Raw genomic sequence first — 24,872 nt, forward strand, 5'->3', positions numbered from 1 at the left:
AAACTGTACTCTCAGTGTTGGAGCTCCGGATTGGTCTGAATATTTGTTCTGTTACACAGCCCTGCAGTAAACCAGCTTCTTATATTTACATTGTTTGGTTTCTATATGTGAACTATACTGAACTATATTTTCTTATAAGAGGTCTTCAACACAGAATCCTATGAGGTCCTCAATACAGAATCCTATGTGTGCTTTAAGTACACATTGGATTATGGTATTTATTTTACTGATATAAGTCTTGGAAGTTTATTAATAGTTCAAGCAGCTTTACTGAAAACCAAGGCCACCGGCACTGAATTTCCTTACTGAAAATACCATCAGCAAAAATCACAGTATTCATGTAGCTCTGGGGGAGGTGTAGAAACAAACTCTATATTAAATTTTACACATCAATTGTAAGGAACACCTTGATTTGAGAAAATGTGGAGGAAAAGAGATCTTAAACTTCTCTAAATTGGACTGAATGAGAGTGGGGGCTCATTTCAATTAATTAAAATTCTAAATTATAGTATTTAGAAAAAATATAGATTTATTACTTTCCAGAATTTTCATTGTGTTATATACAAAATTCTTTTCCAGTAGATATCTTTGGGAACACGTGTCTCAAAAATAAAGAAGAATGATGCATAATTAGCATTATAAATTAGTTATGTGTACATGAAGACCTCAATTATTTTTGGAAAGAATTACTACAAAAATTAACAAATGTACATAAGTGGTTCCTTTTAAAAAACTTATAACATTAGCTTCTTTTAAGAACTGCAAGCATTACCAGAGGCTAGAAGGGGCAGGGGGCAGGATAAAGAGAGGTTGGTTAATGGGTACAAATATACAGTTAAACAGAAGGAATAAGTTCTAGTGTTCAATAGCACAGTAGGATTAACAACAATTTATTGCATATTGCAAAATAGTGAGAAAATTTTAAATGTCCCTAACACAGAGAAATGATAAATGTTTGAGATGATGGATATCCTAAATACCATGATTTGATCCTTACACATTGTATACATGTACCAAAATATCATATGGACCCCATAAATATGTACATTTATTATGTTACAATAAAAAGTAAAAAAAGAAAAAGAAAAAAAGGAATGTAAGCAACCTAATCTTAAAGCATTGATTTTTCTAATTATATTTTTTGTCCACAGACAATAAAAAGTTGACTCCCAAATACCTTTCTGAGTTGCTATCAGCATTCAAATATAGGGAGTTCTGAGTTACTTAGGCTTACTGCACCCCCACATCCTGCAGTACAAACGTAAGCCCAGAATGAGAAGAAACTTTCATATTTGTGCAGCACAACTCTACACATAAACGGGAACTTTACGGGTTCCCAATTTCCCTGATTCCCTCAGTGAGCTCTCTAACACACCAATCTGACATTTTCCCTGCTCAAAATGTATCAATGACTCTTTATTGTCTATGTGCCTTGAAATAGTATTGAAATCCCTCCACAGTCTTTGGGCCTTGACATCTTCAGCCCTGTTGGGCATTCTCTTCCAGAAGACAGCACCCAACCCAGCCTAGCCCAGCCAGGCCCAGCTGAACCCCTTCCCAACTAGGCAGATTCGCCTTTGTGGATGCTGATCCTCTGACCTCTATGCCCAGCTTCCTGGATACTTGCTTGGGAGGCTTGGCTGGCACTCTGATGCCATGATGAGCCGTCCCTGCCTCTTCTCTACTGGTTCTGCCCAGCGGCCCTGACACACGCCTCCGCCAGACTTTAACTGTGGGCTTCTCATTACCAGAACAAAACAATCCTCGAGAGAAAGGGCACATACTCAGGACAGTAGTTGGAGCCCAGCACATTCTCAAAAATAATTTGTTGAACATACTGTGATATGCACTGAAATCATCGACCTAATCCTTCATCTCTATCCAATTATTTCACTTCCCTAAATCTGAGCTTCTCTGAGTTCTTACCATTCAAACAAGAACAAAATTTAACGGAAAAGAAACTGAAACTCATCATATCAAATTAGTATTATATTCTTAGGACAATTTGTTTTCAGAGCAGTAACTCTGCATTAACTTAGAATGCAAACACCTCTGTAGCATTCAAACCCAGAAAGAAATAGCTGTTTATAGGAAAACACTGTCTTCCCACTGCATTATATACAATAAAGATTTTTAAATATTCAGGTGCTTTACAACTGGCCTAATGTGATTCCCTACAGCTATGGTCAGAAATACATAATGACGGAACATGCTGAAATTTACAACAAAGTTATGTCTCATGAGTAGGCAGTGTGAGCTCTGTATTAACAGCCTTCAGGGTTCTAACAAATAATGAAACATTTTTATAAGGAAAGGGATATACTTTCTGCTCAAATGTGGCTTATATAAAAGGAAACAATTATTTGTGGCATTTTGGAAATACTCTGGACTGCTCTCCTGTGACCCATTAATCTAAGAACAAATATGAGAGCTTAAAATATTTTTCTGAAAAAATATTTGATCCATAAAGTAGTTTACTAGCAATAATTACTAATAACAAGTTTAAAAGTTATGGTTTATTTTTTATTATTTTTTTACATAGGTCTAGAGCTCACCATTTAAAAAAACAAAACAAAACCTTGTTTTAAAATATCTCCTTGATATAAAATTCAAATACTTATTCCTAAACTATCCTTCTTTGGTTGCCTTCAAACTCTTGCCTATATTTTTAAATAAATCTCAATGTTAGAAGCATTTGACATCTGTCCTTACCAGACAATTAGAAATTGAAAATTTCTGCTTAATTGTGATACCTGAGGCAGTTCATAAATGGAGTAATTTTCTCTCTTGAAATCATGATTTCTCAAAATTTAATGGGCATCAGAGTGACTCAAGGAACTTGGCTGAACAAATGCATACTCTTGAGCACATTCCCAAAGGGTCACCCTGGTTAACAAAAGCCCCCCTGTGATTCTGATTCAGATGAGGATCCAACCAACCTTGAGAAGCACTGGGGCTTCTGGGAAGACCTGCACTCTCTCTCCTTCCTTCCCTATCCTCTCAGCTCCAACCTTTCTACCTGTCCTGTTCCAGTCAGCTTCTGGTGTTGAACATTTGATTTCAGGTGAGGTGTTAGGCTCTGTGGGAGTTACCACTGGCAGACCTGACTCAAGGCTGTCCTTCCTGTAGGACAGGCAACATATAAATGCAATTTGAAGACCAGGAGCAGAGCGTCCAGAGGTGATGACCAGAAAGGACCCATCTTGGGAAGTGCTACCCTCAGAGATCTGCAAAGCCCCAGGTAAGATTGATCTCAGCACCCCCTGGTCTCAGTAGCCCCTAGTAGTCAAGAAAAATCTTGACTGATGCCTTCCTGTTCCTAAGTCTGGGAAAGTGTAGGAAGTAGGGAATTCGAGAAGCACTAGCAGCGCCCGCTGCTCCACAGAGGTGGAATGGGCTTGGGCTCCGCCTCTCTCAGAGCTGCCTCCAGTTGACAGGCAATGTCCTTGTCTGATCTGACAAAGCAGCAGTAACAATCACACATCCCAGGGGTCCCAGAAACCAGAGAAAAACTCAACCAGTACATATACTTATTAAAAATAAAATCACTGGAAGAATACCGACCCTAAACAAAACCAAACAATTAAGTAATAGTATTTGAGAGTCACAAGCACAGGACTTTCTGAAACCAAGAATGGTTTCCTGAAGATAATATTAAAGACATGAATTGAGTAAGATACTGGTCACTGTTTAGATACAAATAGTGATGTAGGAGAAATATCACAAACAGGAAAAAAATGAAGAAGAAAAGAAAATAAAAAGAAATCCTTTAGGAAAGATAAAGAACTCGAAAGACGGATGTTGGAGACCCTAGCGTGAGAAGTTCTGGGAGTTCTGAGAAGAGGTGAAGGGAAAAAAGATGTGAGGAAGCATTAGATCCACTTTAGAAGAAAACTACCCTGAACTGAAACAAGACCTAAGTCTGCAGGTTTGATGAGGAAACAATGGGGAAAAAATCCTCCCCTCCAAGGATAAAGATGAAATCTTACGTGAGTCCAGACATGTTACCCAAGAGGGAAGAAGAATCAGAAGGACTGCTCCAAATCATTCTTCATGCCCAGAAGCTACAAAAATAATCCCAATTATATCACTGCCCAGATTTTAAAACTTCCTAATGCCTCCCACATTCTGTTTGCAGAATAATGTCTACTCTACTTAGAATCTTACAGCACTTGTCAGAAAGCATAAAGACTTTGGTGGATTACCTTCATTACCTCCCATATTCATTCACATTTCTTCCTCTAGAGAAGCAAGGAGAGAAGAAACTTTCTCTTTTAAATGCCTGGGAAACACCTATTCAACTCTGAAGATTCGGCCCAGGGGCCACATCCTTAAATAACCTTCCTTGACACCCCGAAATAGATTCTCCCATACAGCTAAGGTGCAACGCTGCACCCAGTGTCTGCCTCTGTCAGCATTTCTAACACCTGCCCTCGTCTGTTTCTAGAGTTATTCTTTCCACTTGACTGTAAACTTTCTGAGGGTAAGACTTGTGTCTTTGTACACGTTTGTGGAATGAGAAATAGAGCCAGAATGCCTGTACTGTATTCTTTGTTGTTTGTTTGTTTTTGCTTTGTTTTTGTATTTTGGGGTTTGTTTTGTTTTGTTTTGTTTTGTTTTTGTTGTTCCTGTTGTTGTTTGAGACAAGATATCACTCTGTGGCCCGGGATAGAGTGCCGTGGTGTCATCGTAGCTCACCGCAACCTCAAACTCCTGGGCTCAAAGGATCCTACTGCCTCAGCCTCCCAAGTAGCTGGGACTACAGGCATGAACCACCATGCCTGGCTAATTTTTCTTTTTATTTAGAGATGTGAGGGATCTCACTATGTCGCCCAGGCTAATCTTGAACTCCTGGCCTCAAGCAATCCTCTCTTCAACCTCCCAAACAACCTCCTCCCTTGTTACTTGTGTCAACTGAGTAATTCACTTAACATCTATGAGCTCAGTGTCTTCACAATGAGAATGTTTTCACTAGTGACTCTCTCTCTTTTTAAATTTCCTCACACTAAGAGGTAGGACATGTTATAGTTCCATACTATCAGCAATTCACAAAGTAGTGAATCTCCGCTGGGTTGAGCCATAGGACAGTTTACCCAGCGTGGAGGGCAGTAAAGTGCATCTTAAATTCAGGGTTGGGTAGAGAGTGCAGGATATAAATTCACTCATGAGTAAATATTTTAAAAATGCCTACTCAGTGCTGGACTTCAAACCCATGCAATGTCTATATAATTAAATCAAGCAAACAGACTCAGCTATATTGTTTGCCACCTATTTTTTTCCCATTGGACTGTAAAGCGATCATGGGTGATTTGAATTGAGAAAGCAGTAGCCATGCCATGACTGGCAGGAAAAATGCTCTTGAAGTATCAAATTGGATATGCAAAATCATGGCAGAGTTTGGGTGTTCCACGATCTGGGTAAAGCCCGGTGTGGGAGCAGACCTTGCAGACAAAGAAAGGAGAGCCAGGGCACGAGGTCTGAAAGGCAGTCAGCACTTTGTGTGTTCCTCTGCCAGGAAAAGGGTTCCAAGAGCCTGTTGGTGATTGTCCTGTGCCCAACCCGTCCCATTCAGAGGCACAGATGATCTATTAGGTCCACCCTAGTATGTACTAAGAATAACAGGAATTTTCATTGAGCATTTAATTTCTTCCAGAAAACTGCTCAATTTCTTCCCATTCCTCAGCTCATTGAATTATCAAAAAAAAAAAAAAAATGAAGCAAGCACTATTATTATCTCATGTGACAGAGAAAGATGCCAGATATATAAAAGGAAGTTGTACATATACAGGGAGAAGAATGTGAATAATTGAAAATGTTCACAATAAATGTTGAGTGGTGACTAACATCACTGGAAAATTATCATCATGTGTACATTTGACACATTCCAGTGACATTTTGCAAAACATGGTGGAGGTTTTATGAGATGACAAGAAGCTGGTGAATATATACCAGCAATTGCCATTAGTCTTCAATTACTTTTAATTTCTGTTATACTTTTGCATACAGCAGAAGGGCATGATTTTTACAGAATACCAAGCGGTTCTACTTTAGGCCAGTGGCCAAGAATTTGGTCAAATTGGGTGGTATTTGATAAGGAAGATGTTGTGGAAAAGGGTTGAATAATTTCCCCTCCAAAATTCATTTCCACCTGGAACCTCAGAATATGATCTTATTTGGAAATTAAGTCTTTACAGCATAATTAGACGAGTTCGCAGAGGATTAAAGTGAGCCCCACCTCCAGCCTGACTTGTGTCCTTCTAAGAAGAGGGAAATTCGAACACGGAGACAGAGAGACAGAAGGCCACGTGAAGACAGGAGGCTGAGATTGAAGTGATTCCGCCAAAAGCCAAGGCATGCCAGGGACTGCCGGAGAGGCACAGAAGGATCCTCTCCTGCAGCCTTCAAAGAGAGCGTGGCCCTGCTGACACCTGGATTCCGGACTTCTGGCCTCCAGAACAGTGAGAGAATAAATTTCTGTTAAGTCACTCAATTTGTAGTACTTTGCTACAGCAGCCCTAGCAGACTAAGACAGGTGGTCACTTTCTGCATGCATGCAAACAGAATAGGGACACCGTGAAGAGCAGGTGCTGACTGGCCGCCTATGCCCACTGGCCTTTTGGAGGCTCTTAGAGAACAGGTATTGTGACCAGGACTCAGAGTCCTACACTTGCCCCTCTGAGGTCTTTTTCTGGTTGGAGGACTTAGAGATACAGAGAGTTAGTTTGACGGTGGGAACAAACAGCAGGCAGTGGGCCAGGGTCCGGTCCATGTTCCAAGACTCCACAGGTTCTTCTGATAGCAAGAACTTAGTGGTGCAACTGGGCGTATCTCCTCTCGTTAGGACCAGGTGCCCCATCCCAGAAGGTGGGGTCATGGAATCACTAAATATTTTTAGTGTGTAGAGACCTATTTTTCCATAGTCCATTTATTTGTCTGCTGCCTGTCCAAGTTAATTTCTAGAAGAATTTTCCTGGTCCATTTTATGTCAATTGATTAATCCAATTTAACAAGTATTTAATGAAAGTAACCATTTGCAGACTCTGTGGCAGGAACTAAAGGTACAGGGATGAAGAAGGCATGATTCTTACCCCCGAGGGAGTCTCCCTGCAGGAAGGAAGGCAAGAATCTCCAGCAATAAGTTAAACCACAGTGAGATCCAGGTAGCAATGACAGACACACAGAGGAGAGAGCAGTGGCTGACAACTGCTCTGAGCCAGGTTTTGGAACCATTCTTATTTTGCTAGGAACATGAATGTGTGTAGAGTCGAGTGGCATAGAGAACAGGAAGTGGGGGAAGGAAGGTAGTTTCTCATTTCCTTAAACACAGGAAAGATGGAGCAACATCGTGTATGATTGTGTCCCTCTGAAGAGCAGAGCACAAGGCAGAGGCACCTGGAGGACCTACGGACCATGCTCATATGTACAGGCATCATCCTGGGGCAACAGGAGCTACTCGGAGCTTTGCAGTGGGCTCACAGGGCCTCACCACCTGCAGGTGCATGGCTGTGTTCACACTGCACAGCACAGAGCTGCACAGCCCTCTCCTAGCTTCCCTGGGGCTGCTCTGTGCTTCCTCTGTGCTGAATGGGTCAGAGGCCCCACCGACCCCCCAAGGCATTTGAGTTGGAGACCATTGGAGACTGAGTCACCAAATCCCCTGGTTTGTTTGGGTCTAAGGAGGACAAAATCCTCTATGAGCAGCAGGGGTGCTCTCTGCACACTTCATTCACAAAGGATCCAGATGAAAGAGAACCTCTTTGGTGCATTCGTTTTGGTTTGTGTTCTTATGAAAAATATAGTCTGTAAGAAATTTTTAATGTATTTAATGTAGGTATATAACTTCTTTTTCTCAACTGTAAGATTTTAGGAATATGGGAGTGTATTGAGAATTGTCAGAACACTAATAAAATAAGATTTATATGACTGTCCATATCAACACAAAGCTAAAACACCTAATGATTTTTGAAAGCTACATACAGGTCTGAATTATACACCTGTTAACAGGGAGTTACTCTACAAAGAAAGTAAGGAACTGTAATGGAAACCCTATCTACCTCCAAGGAGATTGCTCACAGATCAGGAAACGAGGATGTGCCCACATTTGGAGCAGCAAGGATGGGTGCTGGGTGACCACGGGCAATTGTGCATGTAGGGATTTGGGAGGAATGTGACAGCCGATAAGCTGGGCCCTTTTTGGAATCATTCCTAAGATTCAGACCATGGTGTTCAGATTCAATACAGATGAAATGGTCATATCATTTATCACCCACACCAGGACATTTTTGAGAGTGAAAAGGGGCAGGTTTAACACATATGCAGAACAGTAGGGGTTATCTTTGGAGGAACTCGTCAGCACAAATAGAGACAATTCCATACACAGAAGAAAAACAGTGAATTTCAACAAGGAGTTCTAACAAGAGCAGTTATAGGATAGTCATTCTCTCCCCCACTATCTGTGTGTTGACTGTCACTACCAACACGCAAGATAATGCAAAAGAACAAGAAAACTTTCCATCAATGTGGATGCTCTCTGGTAGCTTATTATTTTTTCCTCATAACTAACTAAACTACTACTCTACTAAAATAAAAACTACAAAAATGTAAGCTTGTTCTTTTCTCTTTAGCCTGGAATTAACAATTAAAGGAGGGGCACGTGGAGCAGGTAGCGTGTCCTATGGCAGGTGGGACTCCATCTGTAATGAAAAAATAAAGCTCCAGACATGTGAGCTGGTATCTGGGTAACACCATGAAAAATGAGAACAAACAAATATCCTCCTTTAAAAGAGTTACTCTTATAAATAGAAGAAAAGATCACAATATCTCTAATTCTCAGACTCAAAATAATTTTGGAGTGCATTACTGCTGTGAAAAATGAATACCGCAAGAGAAGAAAAAATGCTTTCAAATGAAAAACATAATTAACAAATTAATAATGCAGTAGAGAATGTAAATAGCTGTTTGGAGTCAACTGAAAATGGTATTGGTAAAATAAGCACCATGTAGAGAAATTCTCACCAATCTCAGAAGGAAAGAATGAAGAGGTAAAAAGTTGGCCATGGGGGAAGGGTGAAAGAGAAGTCAGTTAGAAGCAAGAGTATGCAAATACATTTACAATGTAGATGATGCTTAAAATATTCTATATAGAAAGCAAAAATTTAAATAACCAAAAAATATTAATAACTGTAAATATTCAACTTCAATAGTAATCAAAAAGCTGCTTAAAAAAGTAATGAGATACCAGGTCTGTACATTCAAAAGTGATAGAGTTTGGAGAAGGTGAGCTTCCTTCCTCCCACAAGGGTAGGAGTTTTGGCCTGCTCTAGTCACAACTGTGTAACTACCACCTGAAATAGTACCTAGCATATAGTAGGTGCACAGTAAGTATCTGTTGAATAAAAAAAATCAACCTCTTTACGAGATTTTCAATTGGAAGCAATTTATAAGGGTAATTTGGCAATATCTACCGTTAAAATACTGATGCCGTTGCCCCAAAACTTCTAATAGACGTGTACCATAATGAAAATTATTTCACAGTCACATGAATCTAAACAAAGATATTTATACAGCATTGCCTATAATAGGAAAAAACACTTAAATAAACATTTATGTGCCCCCAATATAGAGATTATTTAAATAAATTATGATTTCTTCATGCAACATACTACTGTATACATACCGTAGTTTGGCTAATATGGTTTTTACAGATAATGTAGTTGTATCTATTTACAAGAATAGATACAAATATATGACTGAGTAAAAAAACAGAAAGCATTACAGTTTAACCTCATTGTCATAAAAAATAAAAATACATGTGGTTAAAAGCCTTCTATATATGACACACAGAAGATTATACATCAATAGGTTTATGGGAAATATCTCTGGCAGGATTAAATGTGATTGTTTTTTAATTTCTTTTTTCTTTTTTTTGCTAGCCTATGCTTTGCATTATTTTCTTCAAGAAATATATTTTATAATTAAAAGGCTCAAAATAGTGACAGCCTTTTCATACTTGAGGAGTGTGGCAGAAATCTGAACCTCGGGGAAGAATAAAAGCATTAGTGGACATTCTCACACAGTGGTATGCTCATTTTAAACCCTTCTTGAAAGAAGGATGAGAGTAGGCCCACAAAATAGATGGCCCCGGAAGATAAGAAAGCCAGCTGAAGAGGGGACACTGGGGACATGGACACAATTCTGCAAGCAGGGTTGCTGCAGGGATTCTTTCTTTATGTTAAACCCAGGCCCCACGGAGCATACAGACGTCCAGAGGTGAAGTATCGTAAACCAAAAGAGAAAGGAACGAACTTAAGAGTCTGTAATAGATTTTTCCTTTGTCCCTGTATTTGCTTATATTTAATTCCAAATTACACATCACTGTAAAAGTTACATAAATACTAGCAAGCACTCAGAGACTAGCTGATTTAGCTCATTACTTCAGGAAAAATACGTATTTGACACAAGCAGGACTGATACTGTCCTCCTAGTTGTCCTTAGGATGAAAGGGCTGCCCAGTGAGCTCGTGCAGCCATAAACCAGTGCCACTGGGTCCCAGATATCTGCCCCCACAGCAAATGTGGATGATTATAGCCACCTTGAAAGGTAATCGTGCTGCTCACAGCAATCACGTCTGTCACCACGCCCACGGCAGTGCCCGGCACGGGGCGGGCGCTCGGCGACTGTGAACCACCGTTGACTCCGAGGAGCGCCAGCCAAGCGCCAGCAAAGGGAACTTAGGGGATCGGGCTTTCTATTAGGTTCCCGACCCTATGTCTACAAATCCACAACCCGTTAGTTCTGAGAAGCTCTTGTGTAAATGTTTTTGGTGGCAAAACCCAGATTATTCTGGCAAACACTGCAGCAAGTCCTGACCTACACTGGCAGGGGGATGTTTACCGTCTTGACCCCGTTAGCTGAGTCCTACGTTTCTCTGCAGAGCGGTGCGTGCAGTTACGGGCTGTTGTACCAGAGGCAACTGTGCAGGGCTTTGTGAAATGTACAACGTACACACTTTCTAGAATCCTAAAAATTCTGGGCTATATCTGGCCCTTCGACTGCCTGCCTGCAGAGGGCCTGTAGGGAAGTGTGTGCGGAGCCAGTAGCCTGGCCTGCCCTTCCCCGGAGGGGATGCGGGGCCGTGGGGAGGGTGGGGACTCGGGGTTTGGCGGCCAGGCCTGCCCCGCCCGCCCTGAGCATCTGCCCTGAGCCAGCCCCGAACGGAGCAAGAGCTGCTCAGAGGTTCTGCGTGTCAACTCAGACCCCAAAATAATGAGAACATTTATGCTTGAAATTTTTATTTGAAATTCTCTAAAGTATCAAAGTTATTGCTATTCATAATCTGTCCTGACATACTTTTGTAGTAAAAGGATAAAAAAAGGTTCTTACCTGAAAAAGTAAGTTTCGGCCCGCTGGTAATGGCCAGGTGTCAGTCTGAGGGGAGGGTAGCGGGTGGCCAGGGGCCTCACCATGAACAAGCCCATCGCCAGGGCCACGAAGAGGACGGGCAGCAGCAGGCGCCAGAGGCTGCTTTTCCAGGCGCGGCGCGTGTGGCGCAGCCGGGTCACCAGGAGCGCGGCCATCTGTGCGCGGAGCAGCCGGCGGCCGCGCATGGGCGGGGGCCTGGCTCGAAAGTCACCTGGGGGTGGGGAAAGGAGAGCCAGAGGCCGCAGGTCAGCTCAGCACCGACAAAGGCCCACCCGGTCAGTCTCTTCCTCTAACCTCGAGATGACCCTGCAACGAGTTGTAGCCACAAGAACACCACATGCGCCACGCCTCTCCCCATATTGGGTAAGCACTGCTGTGGGCCAAAAGGACCCAATCTGGGCCTTTGTGTGTCCCTGATTTGGAAGGTGACAATATGAGGTGATGGCACCACATGGCAAGAGCAAGGCGTCAGTTGGGCCTTCTCTGATAGTGTTCCTGAAAAGAGAGGGGCACATTCGAAAGGATGCAGAGAGGCCTTATGTCTACCCTTCTTGGTTAAAATAAAATCGGGATTCTAGAATAACAAAGACTAAAGAAGGGTAAGAGGTTCTGTCAGCCACTGCTCCTGCACACACACACAGATTGAGGGGACCCGGAGGGGCTCCCCTTGGAAACCGGGGCTGTCCTTCCTCTGTTTCTTCCTCCTGTTCTCCCACCATTCTTTTCCTCTCTGTTCTTAACCCTGGGAGGTCCTTCGTGGGAAAGCCCCAGGTTGTGCCCCTCGCTGCCCGGTGGTGCGCCTCTGTCCCAGTGCCTGTGCCCCACTGTGCTCTACACCGGGGCCCTTCAGGCCTCAGCGATTCCACCCCTCCCTTTCTTACTCTGCAGGACACAGAAGATCTGAGAAAACAGTCTCAGCGATCGGAGGGGTCAGCAACTAAAGTTCAAGCGAGCTGTACATCATTGATCTATTGGTCATCTCCCCCATGCTCCCTCAACAGTGATCCTTCGGGGATCACACACATACACACACACACCCACACACACACATCTGTATAAACCTGCTCCAGTTTAAGTCAAATGTTCCAAACAAAGCTGTTGAGAGCAATTCTTATGTCCAGTGTGAGCATGAGAAGTCAGGAGCGGAAAGAGACGCCATGACTGCAGGCTTGAACCGTGTCTAAAGGAAGGACACAGCTCCATCAGTCAGCTATGTTGATGGTTTTTCCCAGCGGTTCTCTCTAAAGTACTCCAGAAAATCCAATACAAAGAATTTCACAAGAAAAGTGGTCTTATAAAAGAACTGATGTACTGAACTGATTGTGCTGGTCACAAATACAAAATAGAAATACAGTTACTAGAAGAGTAGTAAACAAGTTCGAAGACCCAAAAGAAAACACTTTTAAAGAAATTGTACCATTTTAAAGAGCAATCGTTGGTAACAGCATTGAGAACAGAGCTATTGAGGTGTCACTGGGGATAAAGAGACGTGTCTGAAATAGCTCCTTCGTTTATCTGAGATTTACGGATACATATGTGGAGGCACTGAGCCTTTTGGTTTCTGTCCTCGAAAAATGTGTAGCACAGTGTTGGGATAAAAATGTAAAGAAATAACCCAACACAGTGTAACAAACCGTTGGGCTACAGGAGGGCCAAGCTGAAAAACTCGGTACCAAGGAGTGAGTCCCTGGGATGTTGAGGGGAAAAGTGAGAAAACAGGTACAGCTTCGGGGATGTTTGGGCAGAATCCTGAAGATCCACTGGAATTTGCAGGCAGACAAGAAAATGTGGATATTTAAAGATCAGAACAGAAGCTCTAACTAAGCATGGCATATTCTCTGAATAACCGTCTGCGCAAGGGAGCAGAAAGCGGCCCACGCATGCGACCAGTGGCGGGAGATGAACAGTAAACATGGTCAGAAACCAAGCCCTGAAGGGCCCTGGCAGCGATTTTAAGGATTGCAGGCTTTGTGCTGGACTGAAGGCTTCCCAACCCAGGAGTCACCTGGGTTGAGTCAGACAATCAGACTCACATAGCATAAGGCAAAGTCGTCCTTTGTTGCTTGGCAAATAGAGTTGTAGTGAGGGAGAGGCATTATGTGGTTAAAGCACTGGTTTTTAAACCAGGCTGCATGTCAGATTCACCTGGGAACTTATAAAAAATGCTCATTACAGGCCCTACCTCAGAAAAAAATCCCAATCTCCAGAGATTCAGAGATAAAAATGTGCTTTTTTATAACTTTCTGGGAGACTGTGCTGCTCAGCTCAGCTATGGAACCACTGATTTAACGTATCATCAATGGTAATTTATATACAGCTCTCATAACACAGTGATTAAATCAGCTTATAGACAGATGTTGGTGCTAGGAAAAAAGATATTATTAAACTAAATTTGACCCTTTCATCTATATATTCCCTTCTTGATAATTTTATGAGTTTATAATACGGGGTCACACCAATTCATAGTATTAAGTATGCAGATCCATTAGGAGAATTATTTGAGTTATCTAACTCAAGCTAAAATAATTGAGATGTTTTTGGTTGCCCACCCTGTGGAGTTCTAAAAGTTATTTTTGAGATAATTGATGTCTTCCCTGGTCTTTGACTAAGGAGCTCTTTCTTTCGCTGGCTCCTTACAGAGGTGACTTACTTTGTTTAGTTTTAAGAAAAATTGAATAGTCACAGTCTACCAGGTGTCACAATCCATGAATTAGCCTTTACAGAGCATCTTTTGACATTCACATCTAGCTACACATACTTATCAGCCTGCCAAACTAAGTTCTTCTCACATACGTGTATAGCAGGCAAAGCGTTACAAATATACGTTTGGCAGAAAGGAGATTTTCGTTAGGTGAGAAAAACTTAATGTAACTAAATGGGTGTCGGATGTCTACTTGGCGATTTGCTCTGGTGATGAAGAAGGGGTGGGAGCAGAGTCAGGATGGTGGTGTGCAGGCACATGGGCCTGGCTCACCGAGAACCACTGCAAGAGTCTCCGCAGGTTGGGGGAAATTCGGTCTTTTAATCCACATAGACCTGGATTTGAATTGAATCTCAGCTACCAACATACTGTGCGATTTCTGGAAAATTACTTACCTTTCTGAATGTCATCCCCTCAGTTGTGAAATAGAGATTTATAATATTTCCCTCCAGGTAGTGAAAATTATTATTAGAACACTTATTAAACTACCAGAATAGGCATAATGTTGACCTCCAGTCATAGTAAATGCTCATTAGACAGCCTCAATAAGTCTGTGGGGAAAGGTGTTTCTCATATTAAGAAGAATAAATTTTCTCCACCTTCCCATGTATGTTAATTGGACATAAATGAGAAAAATAAAGGGCTAAAATATTTTATGGTTATGAATCAACCACCAATCAAATATTCATGGTTAAACTCATAAAAATATTCACATGAATAATTTAACAGACAAAATTAAAATGCTGGACCAAATTGTTATGAATTGTCTTATGTGACTTATGAGTGCAATTATATTCAAGGACTCTAGTTACATCCATAATTATGCATTCCCATTTCCCCTGACCATCAAATTGCTTAGAGAAAATGTCCAAAGATTTTTTTTTTTTTTTTTGGTCAGGTGGCTGCAGTTATTCAAACATTAACACCTAGTTATCAAAGTCTCAGCAAGCACCCACAAATATGATCTCCATATTACAGAGTTCCTCCAAATGTTCCTGAATATTTTAAAATAAATCCTTACAAATGTAATGCTTTCAAGTCAATAAAATTAAGATGAAAACTCCAAAATAGGTACATAGCATACATAAATATACAGTTCATAAAGGATTCATAAAATAGCCAATATATGAATATTATAAAATAAGTCAATAATTTAGTTTTTCAGCTCATCAATATGGTAAAGATTGAAGATAATGTTAACACCTAATATTATTGAGAGTTTAAGAAAATGAGTCTTCTTATATACTGCTAGTGGGAGGGTAGATCTGTATGGTCTTTCTATGGGAAACAAATATGGTCTTTGATCTGCTTAAAAATTCATCAAATATATAAAGCAAAGTGACTTGTTACATCTTATAGAAAATAGTAGAAAGAAGGTGGAAACAATTTAAATATTTATCATGTGGGGATTAATTTAACAAATAAATGACAGTGCAACCATATAGTGGAATACGATAATCCTATAAGGCGACAATATAGCTAAATATTCACTGATATGGAGAGTGTTTATTAAGTTTTGTAAGTGAATAAAGCAATTTAAGATAGAATTATAATCTTTTGAAAAAAATGAACATGGAAGGTGGCTCAATAAAATGGGTGGGGGAGGCACTACTACCCAAGGTATTAACAGCATGGATTAGCCAGAAAAGAGAGAGAATTAAAACATTAAATATGTAATCATAGGAAATACTTAATATATATCAGATCAAAAATGTTACAAAATAATACACATAGAATGAATATAATTTACTAAAAATACTAATCCTAAATGAGAAAAATTAATATTTTGATATATATACTTTCAGTGAAAAGTTGCCTTTTATCAAATAATTTTTACACTCCATATACTATTTGATAAAGTGGAATTTTTTAAATTCAAAAATTTAAGTAGTAGAAGCATTTTTCAACCTACTTAAAGATTTATGTTAGTTTATATGGTGAGATTATGGCTACTTTAATTTTCTTTGTAATTTTCTGGGATGTTTCAATAATGAATAATCATCTTATAATCAATGATTATTAATATTGATATTATTAAGCATGTTTTTATGAGATAGAAATGGTATTAATTCTCTGTTCAGTGAGTTACAGAATTCTAGAGCTGAAATATATCTTTAAAATAATGTAATTCAAAACTTTTATTTATTTATAAATAAATACAGTTCAGAAGCAGCTTTGAAATAAGTTACATTTGAGGGAATTAAATTTAGTGAGTATTTGCTAGTGCAAGTGCTATGTTAGGCCATTAGGTTATCTATTTGAATAAAGTTCTCAAGAGGCTCTTGGTCTTGTAATGGAGTCAAATGTGTAACCAAAACGTATCAGTGAAACCTGACCAGCACAATAGAATGTACATAATGGTGGGGCAGAGGAAATTTCTTTAGGAGGCTGCCAATGCCAGAGATTCAAAAGTAAAAAGGTGTTTACTGACAGGTAGAAAGGGTAATCAGAAAATGATCCAGAAATACAGGGAATCTCATGCAAAGACATGGATTGATTATGAAAAAGAAGTATACTAAGCTGGGCAGGGAAAAGGCAGGAGGGATATTTTCTACTGACTTCAGTCATTATCTTGGATTTCAGAATCACTAGCAGACATGAAAAGGCATAAATCATTCTATCTCTCTTACCAACCCAGTGAAATAGAATCAGGTGAACTGCATGGAAATCCTATCAGCCCTGTTGTTTCCTTAGAATATATTTTTAAGTCAATAAGTAGACACCATTAAAATGGGTATTAACTTTGTAAATGTGTTATAACAGAGGAAATGGCCTGAAAAGGAGTAAAATGTTTTACGAGTTGTCTCTTTAAAACTCTCTCCCACACTCTTCTTGAGAATTCAAACCTACATTCCTGCCCAAGGCCAGTGATCAGAAGGGCAGAGGAGTATCCTTTGTTCTCTGTACCACAGAAGATGGTTCAGTGGAATTGTCCAGGCAGAGGTCATGAGATTGTCTTCCCAAGAGAGGATAGATCAGAACCATCATCTATGGGTAAACAACAATAGCCTGAAGCTGAAAACCCTCCCTTTAAAAGCTCTGTATTTCTGCTTATAGATAGGAAAATGGTACTTTAGGATGGGAGTCTGACATTCTCCTCATTTGCTGGCAAATTAATAAACAACCCTTTCCTTTTCCTCAAACCACTTGTCCTCACTCTTCCTATGTGGCCTCAGGAACAGGTGCTGAACTTTGGTAACAGTCTCACAGGGGAAGCCACACAATGTAGCACCAAAAGACAGGATGCCTGAATTCCAGCTCTCACTTACACTGAATATACTGAACATTTCAGACAGGTATTTTCCCTGTTTCCTCATTTATAAAACAAAAACCTTAGATAGGGTAGTCTTCAATCTTTGTCCCAGTTAAAACTATAGTTGTATGGCATTTATACAAATCATGACTAAATTGTCTTATTCATACTATTCATGTTTCCCCAAGAAGAAAAGCAACAAGGTCAGATATCTTCTTATTAAGGAAAAAGAGAGAAGGGGAAGGGAGGAAAGAGGAGAGGAGAGAGAAGAGAAGAGGAGAAGAGAGGGAAGGGGAGGGGAGGGAAAGAGAGGAGAGGGGAGGGAGAGGAGGGGAGGAAATAAGAAATGGAAAAGAGAATAAAAAAGACAAAAGGTAAACATAGGAAAGAAAAGAAAATGTGTTAGTGGCATTTGCGTGCTTATTAATACAACATAAAATCCAAAATTAAATTTTTAATATAGATAGACACAATACAAAGTTTAAAACCATGCTAGTTTATTCTAACTTTGGTTAAATGTGCTTTTAACACATTAACAGCCATGTGAGTTGTATTTAACACACGCCAGTTTTGAGCCTGGGGCCTCATGAAGCATGTGTAACTCACATGTCTCTTGAAAATCTTACTTGTTGATGTTCTTATTGTTACAATTAATATTGACAATTTAATTGCATATAACTCAGGCACAGAAAACAGTAAAAAATAATGAATTTTTCATTAAATTAGAAAGGATCATTTTGTTTTCTAAGTTTTTATTCTATTTTCACTATAAAACATCGTGGCCCCAAGGAAAACAAATTTTTTTTCTAGTGTGGCAGTCAATGTGCTAAAAAATAAAACCAATATTAATTATGATGAATTCTTTAAAGAACCTAATAAATGGAGGCTATGCTTATATAAATTGTTTTATTGATAATCTCACAACCATATCTTACCCAAGTTTTACCATACTCTATCTGTCCATTTCTTACAACAACTATACTGCTGTTTAAAACATGATTTTTCTTAAAAAAAAAAAATACACACAAAAAATAAAACCAATATTAATTATGATGAATTCTTTAAAGAACCTAATAAATGGAGGCTATGCTTATATAAATTGTTTTATTGATAATCTCACAACCATATCTTACCCAAGTTTTACCATACTCTATCTGTCCATTTCTTACAACAACTATACTTCTGTTTAAAACATGATTTTTCTTAAAAAAAAAAAATACACACAAAAAAACAAGACAGCCAGGTAAAAGAGCAATCCTACATGTCATGCCACTGAAGTTTCCAATTGCTATACAGATGATGCATCATTGATTTGGTTCTTTGAAAAGCACTATGATTGCAGTAGCCAAAATGTTAAAAGCATGAAATTGGGATTCACTTTGGAATAAGGTCATCCCTATGAGCAGCCACATTTTGTGAATAAAGGTTGCTGAAACGCCTATGATATTAAACCTGCCTTGAAAAGACAGTGACTTGGCATTCAGGGAGTCAGGGGTGCAGCCCCACTGTATCACTAAGGACTTCTGCCACTGGGCCATCATCTAAACTCTGAGTTTGGGTTTTCTCTTATACGCAACAAAGACAGGTCCTGCTGCAGTCTCTAAACAGCCCCACAGTTGGGTTTCCAAACTAAGTTTCCTTCACAATTCTAATCGATGGTTAAGGAAATGGTATGAGGGATTCTTTTGCTATGGTGCAATTATTAAATATAATATCAGCCTCGACCCTGTTCTCTAGTTCCTCTTTTGATCACACTAGAGAGGCAGGGTGTACAGGGAACAGGCATGTGGGCTAAAAAAGAAGAAAAATCTCCCTACCACCAAATCCTCTCTTCAGCCTGAGCCCTGTGCTCATCCCTCTCACTATCAGCTTCAACTTACCTGTCTTCTTCATATACGATGGGGTCCTTGTAACCACAAGGAGTAGGGCTTGATTCATCTCGTAGCCTCGGCATTAGGCACACTCCCAGCCCAGCCAAGATGCTCAATAAAGTCTGATGAATGAGTGGATGGATACTCAGTGTCCTTATCTATCACCTACCAAGCTTCCCTCTTTCCTAGATCCATTCTTCTCCTGTTCAGAATAATTCTACCTAGGCGTTTCTTCCAGTTCCTTTGGGTTTTTGACTCCACCCTCAGCTTTCACAATCATGCCTAGTGAGCCTCCTGCGACAGCAGTCTTTAAGTCACAAACAGTGGCTCCATTTCAATATGATTTGCAGGGTGTAAACAACAGTTAAAGTAGTTTACAAAGCAAAGTCATGATTTTGTACTGTGGCCTTATGGGAGATAAATACAGCTACTCACAACATTCCAAGACATCTCTCTCCCCCAGGAAGAAGGAATTGAGATTTTGGGAGTTGGGAGGGAGTTGGAATTGAGGAAGCCAGTTCAGGATGGCCTACTCAACTTTCCAAGGCTCAGTTGAGTTGGGTGTGGAAAAGAGATTGAAGAAGCCCTCAAGGGCACACGTATGTGCAGCTTCCTGGACATAGATGTGTTAGTGAAGGTTGCCCAGAGCTCCTCCTGAATGAATTACCGAAGTTGTTCCATTCCTACCTTTGAAGCAATGACTGCTCTTAAGATAAATGAAGCTCATCTTGTGTCCAACATTTCACATGAAGACGACATTTCAGTTCAGGAAATGAGGATTGGAACTGTTCACAGTTGACCTTAGGAGCTTTCTTCGGTAGCTCTGATCTGCATGGCTGCAAGAGTTATGGTTCACACGCTTTCTTGACTTCCCACTGCCCCTGACAGAAGCTGTGCTGTCTGGCACCTGCCGCCGGCATTTATCCTGCCCGAATCTATTTTGATTCTGTTTTATTTTGGCAGACTCTTTTCTGCAAAGCATCCTACCGTTAGCTCTCTGCTGATTTTAGCTAATGTGGAGAACAAACCTTCTTTGGCATATATAATTGGCAGCAGCCAAGTCTCTTCCCACCTTGCTTGCAGGGAGGGCAGTTTTTGAAGTTTGAGGAAATGTGGACAAAGAAGAAAACACAGCACTCTGGGCTTAACAGTATAGTTAAACCTAGGAGACACACACAGAATTTGAAACAACCCTTTAAAGAAGCAGAGAATTATGGCAGCCCCTCCTTGGATGGGCTGCACAAACAGGATTGTCTTAAAAAGCAAAGGAGAGGTTGCAGACCCTTCAAATTAATCACTGCCAAAATTGCTTTCCATCATCAGAAACAGCAGCAATTAGGAATGAAATACAGAGGATTAAACTGTGGGAGAAAAAAGGAAAAGAATTTAATGTAAAGTGGCACTGACAAACTGTAGAGCTGAACATTTAATGTTATCTCAGGTGTCATGTGGGGAATAGGCTTCTTAAAAACAAAGGCATGGCAAAGCCTAATGTAGGGAAAAACAGCCATGTTTCCCACACTCACTCAGTATGAAATAGATTTGTAATGTCTCACATAAACTTTGAGCTTAAAGAGACTCCAATAGGGTGTTTTTCACAGTAGTGGCCACAGACCATCTAAATCAAAGGAACTTGGGGTTCTCCTTAAACAATGTAAATACCTGTGTCTTTGGAGTCAAAATTTGTGAAAGTTGGGCCTAAGAATATGCCACTTTAATAGGTAGCCAGGTGATTTTTAAACCTCCTTTTAAAAGGCCCCTTCTCTCAAAACTATATCCTGAACATAGCAGCCAGGGAAGTGGTACCTCAGTGTGGCCGGCTCGGTGGGGCTGTTCATTCTGTAGGTGGGACAGGGCCTCCAAAGGCCAGATGTGCACAGTGACACATGGAGACCAGAAACCCTAGAGGTGAACCCAGGTGAGGCCAAATGGTCACCACCTGCCTTTACATGTAGGGCCACCTACTCGTGCATCTGGTCAGTGGGTCAGGCAAGAAACATGCATTGCATGCGTGTTACGACAGGCACTGCATTCAGTGCCAGAAATACGGCTGTACATAAGGCAGCTCCACCAGACTGACATTCTGTCAGTGAGCACACGTGCTAAGCATGTACGACTAACTGTATAAATGCAACCTGCCACTGCTGCTGCGAAGGATAAGAGGGGAGCATTGGCGTTTATCAGGAGGGATCTAACCTGTTCTGGTGAGTTGGGGACGATGAAATCACACACTGAAGAATGACCAGGGATTGGCTCAGAGAAGGGGAGAGAGGAGGAGGCACTGGGGGTAAGAAGGAGCTTGATCTGTTCGAGAAACTGAAAGGAGTCCAGGCTGGCTGCAGGACAGAGAAGGGGCAGGTAGGGTCTAAACCATGCAGCATGTTAGGAGTCCGTGGGCAGAATTTGAGTTCAGGAAGGTGGAAAACCATTACATACTTGAAGTGAGAACAATGTGTTCAAATTCTTATCCTTAAGACTCGGCTTTCGTGTGGAGAATACACTGAAAGGCTATATGGAGGGAGAGAGGAAAAGGTTCATGAATAACTCTGGCATTCTTGCCTGTGAACTAGGTAGAAAGTGACAATATTCTCCCAATATTAGAGAGAGAAAAAAGGTTTATGGGTAAAAACCACAAGTTGGGCTTGAACATGTTGAGACGGAGCTACGGGGAGGTGTCAGAATGGAGTTGCTCAGCAGGCGGTCACAGCCCGGAGCCACAAGCGGTGACCTGGGCTGATTCTAGACCTGTGAGTGCCGCAGACTGGAAATGACGAAGCCTCGAGTGGGGACAAAATGGCCCGAGTGAAGGTGGAGAGAGAAGAGGGCTTAGGGGGGCCGAACACTGAGGAGCCCTAACATGCGAACATCAGGCTGAACAAGGTGCATCAAGGAGCAGCACTCAGAGGAGAACTTATGTGAGATACCATAGAGACCAAAGAAAGAGAGTTTTTCCCCAAAAGAGGGAGCTGAATACAGCTCCGAGACCAAGGATGAAGCCCTTTGAACCAGCGGCTTGCTGGTCACCAGTGACGTTAGAACAGGCTTTTGAGCGAGATGGTGGGAGAACAGTGCATGTCTGAGAGGACCGAGGCACAGGTGAGAGACGAGGAAATGAAGCTGGAGTGTGTCATGACAGCTCTTTTGAGAAAGAAGTTTGGCTGTGAGGGGGAGGAAGGTAGGGAGGCACTGGGAAGGGAAGTGGTTTGGAGGGAAAATTCTGTTGCTCTTATAATGCTTCGTTCTTTCCAAAGGAAGAGCCGTCAGCATGTTTAAACCCTAATGGGAAAGAACCCTATGGGAAAGATGGGGAGACACTGAAAACAGAGCAAACAAATTCTTCCTTCAAGGGTAGGAAGGGATTCATCATGGCAGAGGAACTGGTCTCACCTGGGAAGAGGGCCCTGCTCTGTTCTGTAACAGGAAGGAAAGAGGATGCAGACGAGAGAAGGTGAGGGGGTTGGGAGTGGGAGGTGGAGGTGGGATTTCATCCACTTATATTTTTTCTGTGAGGCAGGAAGGGGCTCCCTCAATGGGAGCGGGAGGAGGAGCCAGAGGCATGAGGAGAGGGGACCTTTCAACCTGGATTGGCACAAGGAAGAGAGAGTTGACCAGGGAAACATGGTTAAGTTTCTGGGCAGCATTGAGAGTCCTGTTACTGAAAATCTACTATAGAGCCTGTGAACTCTAGACGATAAAAACGCTGAATCTCCTGATGACAATGAAAACTATGCAATAAGCAACATCAAATCAGCATGGGGAAACCTCTCAGAGAAGCAGATATTGAGTGTTGGGGGAACATGGAGAAGAGAGTGAATACCTTCTCAAAGGAGCTGAGAGAGGCCTCCAGAGGAAGGAATGTGTGAACCAAGGCAGGAAGAGTGCCATGCAATGGGCAGTGCCCGTGGGGGGCAGCTTTGACTCTAGTCCAAGTCGAGCAGCATAAACATTCAGATGCCACAGACAAGTTGCTGTGCTGGGGAATCAACCCGCCAAATTCACGCTGCACATGTGTAAGCTCAGCACAGAAATGACTTCCCCAGTTGTATTAGCTCAGGCTACCATAACAAAGTACCACAGGCTGGGCAGCTTCAACAACAGACATCTACTCTCTCACAATTCTAGAGACTGGAAGTCTAAGATCCAGGTGTCAGCAGGGTCTGTTTCTCCTGAGGCCTCTGTTTGGCTTGCACAGGGCCATCTTCTCCCTGTGTCCTTACGTGGTCTTTTTCTCTATACAGGTGCATCCCTGGTATCTCTATTTATGTCCAAATTCCCACTTCTTATAAGGACATGAATCATATGACATTAGGGCCCAGCTATTTGACCTTTTTTTTTTTTTAACTTTATTACGTTTTTAAAAGTCCTACCTTCAAATAAGTTCACATCTTGAGATACTGAGAGTTAAGACTTCAATACATGAAACATATGAATTTTAGGGGAACATGATTCAGTCCATAACACCAGTGGAAAGAGAGAATAGACCCAGGATTTATGATTCTAAATTCTCCTTTTGCTATCACACCGAAGTGGTATATCTCAAGATGTGGTGCACGGACCAGCAGCATCACCTGGGAGCTTATTAGAAACATAAGTTCTTGGGCCCCATCCTAGACCTACTGAGTTGAAAGATTTGGGGATGGAACTCAGTAATCTGTGTTTTAACAAACTCTCCAAGTGGTCATTCTGATGCAAGATCATTACACTTTTCAGAAAGCCGAATAGTTAATCCAGTTATCTATGTATATTTCAAATATTATACCAAACACTAGTTCATTGGTCCTTGAAAAAGTCTTTTCAAAAAGAAAAAGAAAGGACTCAAAGAGATTGCGATGGAGTTCTATTCAGCCACAAAAACAATGGTGATATAGCACCTCTTGTATTATCCTGGATAGAGCTGGAACCCATTCTACCAAGTGAAGTATCCCAAGAATGGAAAAATAAGCATCACGTGTGCTCACCAGCAAATTGGTTTTAACTGATCAACACCTAAGTGCACTAATAGTAGTAACATTCATCGGGTGTCGGGCAGGTGGGTGGGGGGAGGAGGGGATGGGTATATACACTCGTAATCAGTGCAGCGTGCACTGTCTGGGGGATGTTCACACATGAAGCTCTGACTCGGGTAGGGCAAGGGCAATGTATGTAACCTAAACATTTTTACCCCTATAATATGCTGAAATAAAAAAGCAAAAACAGAGAGATTACAATGGCACGTATTGTGCCTGGGTAGGAGTTTCATGTTGAACCTGCTGACAATTTGGGTGAATCAGATAACATCTCTAAACCTCAGTCTCTTCAACCAAATTGCAGAGATAAGAAACTGTTTGCAAACTGGCTACGAGGATTAAGTGAGAAAATCCAAATGCATATAAAGTGCCTATCGTAATGTCCGATACACTCCAGGCAGCTGATAGTTTCTTCCTCCATGAAGTGACTTCCACATCCTGCAGTGCAGTTTCAGGGATCGGTCTTCATAACTCACTTCTATGGAGCTACTAGGGTCCCTATGATTAAAAAGTATATATTTTATATTTTATTTTGCCTTCATCAATCTCGCAGAGAAGCAAGAAGTAAGTTATTTGAGAGCCAGCCCTTGGAAGACTGTTTCTGAAGACAGATGGCATCT

At 41.1% G+C, this 24,872-nt stretch overlaps 1 protein-coding gene across 1 annotated transcript in view; it reads right to left on the bottom strand.

Moving 5' to 3' along the window:
- The window catches only part of ABCA13 (ATP-binding cassette, sub-family A (ABC1), member 13), a 518,893-nt gene that overhangs the window by 211,028 nt on the left and 282,993 nt on the right, over positions 1-24,872 (bottom strand). Inside the window, 1 exon segment of the mRNA XM_012646893.1 lies at positions 11,383-11,632. Within this exon segment, the coding sequence (XP_012502347.1) occupies positions 11,383-11,632 (250 nt within the window).

The sequence above is a fragment of the Propithecus coquereli genome, unplaced genomic scaffold, assembly GCF_000956105.1.
Source record: "Propithecus coquereli isolate 6110/MARCELLA unplaced genomic scaffold, Pcoq_1.0 Scaffold252, whole genome shotgun sequence".
Lineage (NCBI taxonomy): Eukaryota > Metazoa > Chordata > Mammalia > Primates > Indriidae > Propithecus > Propithecus coquereli.